This window comes from Calypte anna, chromosome 2 (genome assembly GCF_003957555.1).
Source record: "Calypte anna isolate BGI_N300 chromosome 2, bCalAnn1_v1.p, whole genome shotgun sequence".
Lineage (NCBI taxonomy): Eukaryota > Metazoa > Chordata > Aves > Apodiformes > Trochilidae > Calypte > Calypte anna.
Genome location: NC_044245.1, coordinates 20,608,409 through 20,617,622, shown reverse-complemented (window position 1 = coordinate 20,617,622; position 9,214 = coordinate 20,608,409). Strand labels below are relative to the sequence as shown.

The following is a 9,214-nucleotide window of genomic DNA, read 5'->3' as shown; positions in this document are numbered from 1 at the left end:
ATGTATGTAGAAGACTTAAAGTACACATATTTAAAGTGCACTCCCTGCTTCTTTGTATTTGACCATCAGGAAGTCACAATCCCAGAACCAAGAGAGTTAAAAAGATTTGATGTAAGAACTACATCAAAAGAATGATGTAGAACTGTTCAAACTTTGCAAGGAAACTTCACTTTTATATGCAATGTTTGAATTTTCTAATTATTTATAGATTTCCAAATACCACATGTGACAGGATATTTCCTTATTTAGAGCCCAGGGTTTTCTCTTTCAACTTAGACTCTCCAAAATCAGGAAGGAGCCAGAACCAATTTTTTTCTGTAAGGACCTCTACTACAAAAATTAATTCCAGCTCATCTCTTGGTGAATAAGAAGAAAGACATGAAAGACTTGGCTTTTTCAACAGTCTTAGTTTTCCTGTCTTTCGTTGATACTGCTTTTGAGATGCTTGGTGAGTCTTTGGGTTTTTTTTCCCCCTGCAAACGTGGATGTGAAAGTGGGCGTTTTTGTTGTCTTGCTTGTTTCTCATGCTCTTTAAGACTTTCATGCAGCTTGACAGCCATGCATTTAATATTCATCTTAAGTGGAGTGGTCCATAGAATTTAAAAAAAGTTGCAGGTACCGAGGTGCTGGTTCACTTCTAAAGAGAAGGGAAGGGTAAAGATAGGAATAAGAAATCAGGACAGAGGCATGTATGGGGACAAATAGTTCCTTTTGGATACAATTGTTGCTTCTATTTGCTCTGTGAAGCAGATTGTCTTCACAATGTGCTTGATATTCCTTCTCTGTATATATAACTGAGTTATGAAAAAGAAAACCAGAAAAGAATTAAATGGTATCCTGTATGTGTGTTTCCTGGCCTTACAATGATGTCGTGTGGAATGAGATGGAGATTTTGGATTGATGTGAGATGTAATACTGTGGCTGAGCAGATGTCAGTGAAAAAAATCAGATCAGTCAAGAGCAGCCCTGGAATAACCACTGTGGCTTTCAGAGTAAAGATGAGAGGTGTAGATAAGGCTCTGAAGTTGACCAATGACAGATCACAACTCCCTTTTGATGTAGGGATGGTGATATGATAAGGTTCAAGGACATTTTTTCTTTATCATTCATTTCATTAGATTTGTGGAGGAGTGGGATACAACTCACAGGTTATGCAAGCAAACACAGTGCCAGCACTATCTATGCAAAAAGGGGGTGTTCCCTCAGCTCTGTGGGCTGGGACACAAACCCACATGATAGCCCAAGAATGAACCTTGTTGCTTCCAGTGAGAAATCCTACGATTAGATCCAAAACTACTAGGAGGGACAGTAGCTGAACTTAGGCCACACACTACCTGAAGCAGTAATTTAGTTAGAAGTAAGAAGTAAAAGATTTAATAAGATTTAAAACTTTCTGCCTAAATGGTCATGGAAAAAAGAAATAGAAAGAAAAAAAAAAAGAAATAGGTCTTAGATCCAAATTTAGATATGAAGAAGTGAAACTTTCATAGCTTACTGAGCTGCTTGAAGTATTCCAGGGCCTTCTTGGGAGAGCTCAAACATTAAATACAGATATCTTAAAAATCACTATCATTCCTGTCATAGCTTCCAGAATTTCCAAGACTGTTTCTGCTCTGCTTGCTATTCAACATTGGTTGTGGCTCTAAAACCCTACTCTTTTTCTACAAATTTATTTTTTGGAAGGGTATCTCTCTCTTCCTTATGTGTTTACTCTCTCAGATGGATACTGGGGTGATGTTACCTCACTGTTTCCAAGTGGGGATTTGAAGGCACAGAGAACTGAATGGCAAAATCTTGCCCTCCTGTCTCATAGGTCCTAGAATATCCACTGTAGTCCAAATATCACTCCCTCACAACCCAAAACCAGTGAGAGCTGTATGTTACTTTATGTTTTGAAAAGCAGGCAGCTGAGCTCACAGACAGATCTCCAGCACTGAAAGATCTGCTTTACATGTAGGCAGCACAACTGCAGCACTGGGCAGCACTTCTCAGCAGGACCTACTTGTCTTGATGGATTACTAACTTAGGCTGCCTATAATCCTCTAGGAGCATTGCCTGGCTTGTTTAGCATTTGCAGATTACCTTTTCATAGCAATGCACACACAGGCACACACCTAAAGTATCTTTCTGCCCACTGTTGGTTCTTGTGAAAATGTTTGTGATTTGATTGTGTGAATTATTTTAACATCTTCTGATGGATGTGCTAATGAGGAGCAAGGTAGAAGGCAAGGTAACAAGCTACTGTTCCACAGTTTTTCATCCTAAACATCCCTTCTCGCAAACAATAGCAGCAGATGCCAAGACGGAGGGAGAAAAGAGTCACATAAGGCTCAGTCACTAACTATATTAAGCACAAATCCAAGCATACAGAGACATATGTAGCATGAACTAAATCTATAGTCTATGATGTGATGGCAAACTTCAAAATCTTCAGTAAAAGATTTCCAAATCTCTTTTGAGAGCAACATTGGAAGAAATGTGTATTTCAGGACATTTTTAAAGAAAACATAATTGACTATACTAATGAAAGTTCCACATTAGCACTATTTTTGAAACTGCCTTGATGTATTTTATGTGCTCTTATTCCTCTGTATTGTACTTACATGAGCTACACTTATCTTCTCATTCCAGAAGGACATAAAAGTCTTGAAAATGTTGTTTTATCTTTGCAAAAGTGACTCAGATTTAGTCTCCTTAACTGAGACAGGATAGAATCAACAGCATAACTTTTTCTTCACAAGCTCCCCTCACCATCAGCTCACCATAAATATCTTAATTCTGATTATTTTGTTTTACAGATAATAAAACATTTTTAATATATAATGAGGATACTAAGTTCTGTTTAATTGCTCGGAGTTCTAACGCGGTTACAACAGCTGCTTGCAACAAAAACACTGAATTACAAAAATTCAGGTGGGTGTCTGATCACCATGTGATGAGTGTGGCATTTGCACAATGTTTGGCAGTGCCCTACAAGCAAAACCAGGCTAAAATTTCTTTGTACCCCTGCAACAAGAAAAGTGAATTGCAAAACTGGGAGTGCAGAAACGCATCTTTGGCAATCCAAGGTGAAGATTTATTTCTCAGTGCTGGAAAAAGGGAAGGAGGCAATATCGTGCTGAACACAGCATCAGGAAGGATTAATAAATGGAAGATTTATGGAACCATGGATAATTTGTGTTCTAAAGGCTATGAAGGTAAAGTTACTCAGTATGATGTCTTGAACCCCATTGTTTGCCTCATAGTTACGGTCCTTTGATTTCTGCTCCCTTTAGTTTAACATCAGCTGTTCCACCTCAAGCACTTTTAGACTGTTCACATAATCAGGCCTGTGTTCCTCCTGTGTTCCTACAGGTGGTTAGATTAAGAGAGAATGTTGCAAAAGGTGCTTTTTTTTTCTTTACTTCTAAAACAAAAGATGGATCTAGGCTATTATTTGTTAGCTTTAATCAATGTTCTTTGTATAACTGTACACTAGTACTAATGAAATTGTATTAGCATTCTTGGATGATAGGCAAAACCCCTAAAGATTAATATTCCTATAGAAAATATAATGAATTCTTAGTCAACGATGAGAGGTTCAGATAAAAGAAAAGCAAAATAAAGCCATTTTTACAAAATTATTTTAAAATATTTGAAACAAAAATTACTACAGTTTTTTCACAGTTCTTGACTACATTATGAAACTGCTCTATTTCTGGCCGCTAAAGATGGCAGTCTCATAAGAAAATGGAAAAACTACAAGACCCAGAACTTCCTTGGAAGACACTTCTGGGGCCAGTAGGCCCCTGGTTACAGTGGTATAACTCTTGTAACATTTTCTCCACATACTGTTACGGAGAGTACAGATAGGTAGACATCTGAATCTCCCAGATTCCTGTGATTGTTTCTCTTTTGCCCCCTCAGATCTGTTTACACTGTTAGGAAACTCCAATGGAGCTCCATGTGTCTTCCCCTTCCAGCTGAGTGGCAAATGGCAGGGGGGGTGCACGGCTGCTGGGAGGTTGGATGCTTTGCTCTGGTGTGCAACAACCCCTGACTTTGACACGGACCATTTGTATGGGTTGTGTCCAACTGGTGGTAAGTGCCAAAAGCTGACGTAGATGATACAACACAACACTGTTAGTCAAGTGTATCAAGACTGAGACACTCTTACTAATATAGAAGGGAAAAATCTTGTCATGTATTATTTTTCTCAGAAATGTAACGTCTGTTGTGCCCTAACATTCCTTACAGAAGAAAAACAAATGTTTCTTGAGTCTACAGCCAGGGAAAATTGTCTGGGTGAGTCCATCAGTAGCTAGCACCCAACAAACAACCAGTATGCTTTAAATATGATTGCATTCATCATAAAATCATTTGAAAACTAGAGAAACTACTCACAGCCTAATTCTCCTTGCCTCATTGCTATCTCTGGTAACAGTAGGATAGCCTTTTCTACCCATGAAAATCCCAGTTCTGTATCACAAGATTGGCCTGCAGTCATAGGAGGATGTGGTTTGTTTCTGAAAGACATAAAGTACTAATATTGGCTAAGAGGTCTTACTGCCATAGCAGCATTATCAGCTTCTCCACTTGTAATGTTAACATTACAAGATAACAATAACCAAAGAGATAAATGTATGTGCATTTGGGGGAAAGATGATGCATACACAAATGCAGTATAAATGAAGATACTACAAACACTGCCTCAGAGTGGTAAACCACTGACCCATTGTTTGTCATCTGGATAGGAGGAGTGCACCAGGGAACCAATTTCTACTCACTGTCAACAATGAACAACCACCAACACTTTCACTGATATTACTAAAAATTATTTCCTGGTGCAATAGAGTAGCTTGCAAAATACCAGAACATCCTCACTACATATGCTGGCAAATATGAAGTATTTCATGTTATAAAATTGTTGGGACACTATCAGTAGAAGTTGAGCATGAAACTGAAATAGAATGCTGAAAGTCTGAAGTCAATAAGCAATAAAGACACACAATAAAATATAACAAATTATTCTTATAATAAATCATTCAAGAAAAAGGATATATCTTTTCAAATACCTTGTTGAGGAAAACTTTTTTTTTTTTTAATATTTTTTTCCTCAAAAATATCTTGTCCTCAACAGAAGAGGACGTTAGGGGAAGTTGTAATCACAGCTTATTAGCACTTGCTTAGGGAAGAATTTTGCTCAGAGTGAGCTCTCTGAGGAAAATCCCTAAGTTCCAATTACCTAAAACACATGCAGACTAAAAATAAGAAATTCACTCTTTCAATGAAGAAATCTGTCCAAATATTCAACCTAAACTTCTCGTGGCACAACTTGAAGTTATTTCCTCTTCTATCGCTTGATACATGGGACCAGCCAACAATGCTATTGTTGTTTTGAGGTTTTTTTGTTTTTGTTTGTTTGGTTGGCTTTGTTTGGTTTTTGTTTTCTTCTTCACCTGGACCTTATCAGATTTGACATGGGAAACTGAAAATAAGTGATCAAAAGCCCATCTAAGTTAATGTCTATGGTAAATCCTCTTTTATTTAACAAAGAACAATCTAATAAATGAGTATGGGTTTTGGGAGTCTCAGCCTTATTTCCTCAAAAATACCTCAACATTTCTCAAGTAAGCGTGAAGTTAAATTTTCATTGTGTAAGATGTTGATAACAAACTGCACTACTAAATCTCTTTTCTCTCACACAGACTATGCCAGATTTTGGACTACAGATCCTTTGACAGGAACCTACTATCAGATAAACTATCAGTCAGCTCTCACATGGCACCAAGCAAGGAAGAGCTGCTGGCAGCAGAATGCAGAATTATTAAGTGTCACAGAGATACATGAGCAAATGTATTTAAGAGGTGAACTAAAAAGCATGATTCTGTAAAAAGAATCTTTTTTTTTTTTTTTTTACTGATTACAAATGTTTCGGTACATTAATCATATTACAGTCAATAGCTGATGTAATAATATTATAAGTACTGATAGAGAAATATCACAATTACAGTAAATTAAGATGTTTATAAATAGGACTTATGTAAACTGTGGAATTGCCATTTGAAATTATTTCTATTATTATCTTCAAAGAAATTAAAAGTTTACAGTGACTTAAGCAAAAGTTGTCTCAAGCTCAAAAAACACAAGGGCCCAAGAAAGGACCTTGCAGGAAGGAAAGTCATATGAGGCAGTCTATGAATTTTGCATTAAAAATCACTATTCTTCATGTATACCTAATAAAAGAAATTTATTTGAAATATCATACACATTTTCTAGGAAACATTAGTAAAAATCTAAAAGCTTTCTGGATTTATGCATAGAATTTGTAGAACAAAGGCCCTGTATCCACCAAATCATAAACAAACCTGTAAAAATGTTAACAAAAGCAATAGCATGTTTCAGTTTATTGCTTATATAGAACTGTAGTACAGCATTAAATTCAGATAAAATAATATGAAAAAAGATGTTTTGCCAATCTCTTCCCTTCAGCTACAGAATAAAGTATGAGTTTATGAGCAGTAAACATGGATTTTGTACTTAACTGGAAGACATTTATTATCTTCCTCCAAACTTTGAAAATCAGAACATTTCCTAAGAATCTCATTTAGAATGAAACTCTTTCTGTTAGATTTGATTGACAGCAAGAGATCCTCTCTCTGGATTGGGCTTAACAGTCTGAATCTCAACAGTGGCTGGCAGTGGAGTGGTGGCATTCCCTTCAGATACCTCAACTGGGCACAAGGTAATAATTTTTTTTTTTCTGGTTTTGGATTTAATCTTTCATGACATAATGCTAATGCATATTAGTTACTGTCCTGTAATATTCCTTATGAACATGAGGAAACACAGTTGAAAGATCTATGAGATGTGGCAGATTAAAAAGCTGAGAGCAATGCTTTTCTTCCTTGAATATACCACAATAATTTTCAAGAAGAGTTAAATAAACTTATATCAGAAGCAGATAAAGTGAAATGCATTGTGGTTGAGCTGTAGCATGCTAAGAATGCCTTCAAGTCAGCTAAAACCTGTCTCTTCAACTCTCAAGAGGGTTATCAGACTATGCATCCTGAAAAAAAGCCATCAGTGAGCTTCAGTTTTTCAAAGCCTTTCCCATCATATTTTATACTCCTCCTGTTTTCTTCTCTGTAAAATTCAAGAAAGACTGTAAATAGAGTTCCCAGTATTGGCAGCTGATGGCGCTTACTCTTACTCTTCTCTCTTCAGATCTGAAAAATTCCTTGTGTCAATATGAACTATATGAAGATGCTGCCTTACTGTGTTCCTCCCAACAATATTAGCTCACACTGTGTCCTCTGTATCTGTTTAAAGATCATTAGTCCTGTCAGCAGAACTGAGTCCTTATCACAGATTGTGTATTAAACCAGATGTTTCAAGAGCTGTAAAACTACAAACTCTGATTTCCTGCAGCCTGTGTATGGCGTTGCAGCTGTAGTGTCACCAGGTACCCCTTCCATGCCTGGACTCTTCAGTCTGGCACCTAATACCTGGGCAACAACTTTATTCTGCAACTGGTTGTTAGCTATATATTCTTCAGCAGACATAGGGATGACGCCTATGCACAAGCTGATTAAATAGGTAGAAGGGCTAGGAAAGGACTTGCTAAAGCTTTCAAACTGTATAGCCTTAAAGTTTAATCTTTCTTCTGTACAAGCCAACATTTTTCACGAACCGTACCAGAAAGACTTTTTTTTGAGATTGCCATTCTGCTATCAAATATGTCAGAAAGTGTGAATTATGCAAAAAGCATCCAAAGAAATGTTTTGAGGAATGCTTTAAATTACACTGCCTTATCTCCAGTAAAAAAAATAACTGTAGCAATAAAGTAATGAGTCTGCAATTGATACATGCGAAGGATGGAAGAAAATTTTCTTTCAGATGGTGACATAAAACCTGTGCAACAAAAAAAATATTTTGGTTTTTATTCTATGAAGGAAGCCCTGAGCCTGAATCTGAGAAACTCTGTGCAGCACTAAATCCCAGAAGAGATGCTAAATGGGAAAACCAGCCATGTCATCTGAAACTTGGCTATATCTGTAAAAAAGAAAACTCCACACTGAATCCTTTCATTCTTCCACCAGGTATGTCAAAGAAGAAAAAACGTTTGATAGAGACAGAAATCGTATCACTAAAATGAAATTTCATGGCTATTTAGAACAAAACAAAACAAAACAAAATTAAACAGCATTGTCATTTATTCATCTGTTTTGATGAGTAGCAGAGAACAAAGCACATTCTTACTCCTTTAAGCAGAAATTTTCAAATACTGGAAATGTTCCTGGAACCCAGTAACCACGCAAACAATGTTATTTCACATTATTATTAATGATTTCAGAGGCACTGGTCTAAGCCACACACTATTACAAAAGCATCATGGACTGAATGGATGTGAAAATAAAGGTAGAGATAACTTAACTTTTCTGCAGGGCATTCTTGTGGAAACACCGAGGCTTCCCACTGAAGTCTTGGAAAGATGGAACCAATAGGCTCAAACCACCATCTCAGTGGGATTGGCTGTAACCTAGAAAGATGACAGAAAGACCAACTTCCTCCAGAACACTCTTCTACCATGCTTTTCTCTGATTTATTTCATTAAACTTAGTATGGAAAGCCACTTTTTGCAGTGAATTACTGCTGCAGTAATCACGACTTCATGAAATATGAAAAACATTTTGGGTTGGGTTATATAGTGTGAAAACACTATGCAGGGAGGGAATTCCAAAATATTCTTTTGTCCAAAATTAATATTTCACACTAGTGAATCACAGTTACTACTGCCTACATTATTTTTTGTTTGTGTTTAAATGCAGTGTGTTTTCTGTAAAAGTACAGTGTGCAACAACAGACTACAATGTTTTATATGTATGAGGAATAAATAGAAATGCTGCTTATTTGTAATCATTTCCATTCTGATTAGTTATTAGTCAACTTGAAATGTAATTGCAATTATACTAAACTTCAGTTTGCACTGTGTGAAAACTTGAAATATGTATTGAATTTAAGGGGATGAAGAGCCTGTTAAATGTCCAGAAGGATGGCTGCCCTATGGGGGTCACTGTTTCATGATTCACAGAGAGCCCAGAGTATGGAGAGAAGCCCTAAGTTCCTGCAATGAGAGCAATAGCAATCTGGCCAGTATCCACAGCCCTCAAGAGCATGACTTCATACTCTCTCAGCTTGGCTACAGTGAGTATTTCTCCAGAACAGTATTTAC

General features: G+C 36.8%; 1 protein-coding gene across 1 annotated transcript in view; it reads left to right on the top strand.

The window, feature by feature from the left end:
• Nucleotides 1–378: 378 nt before the first annotated feature.
• LOC103527500 (macrophage mannose receptor 1-like) overlaps nucleotides 379–9,214 on the top strand; it is a 30,240-nt gene continuing 21,404 nt past the window's right edge. The window contains exons 1-7 of the mRNA XM_008492696.2: nucleotides 379–448; nucleotides 2,799–3,197; nucleotides 3,907–4,080; nucleotides 5,688–5,846; nucleotides 6,611–6,724; nucleotides 7,935–8,081; nucleotides 9,004–9,186. Coding sequence (XP_008490918.2) covers nucleotides 379–448; nucleotides 2,799–3,197; nucleotides 3,907–4,080; nucleotides 5,688–5,846; nucleotides 6,611–6,724; nucleotides 7,935–8,081; nucleotides 9,004–9,186 — 1,246 coding nt within the window. The remainder of the gene's footprint in view (nucleotides 449–2,798; nucleotides 3,198–3,906; nucleotides 4,081–5,687; nucleotides 5,847–6,610; nucleotides 6,725–7,934; nucleotides 8,082–9,003; nucleotides 9,187–9,214) is intronic.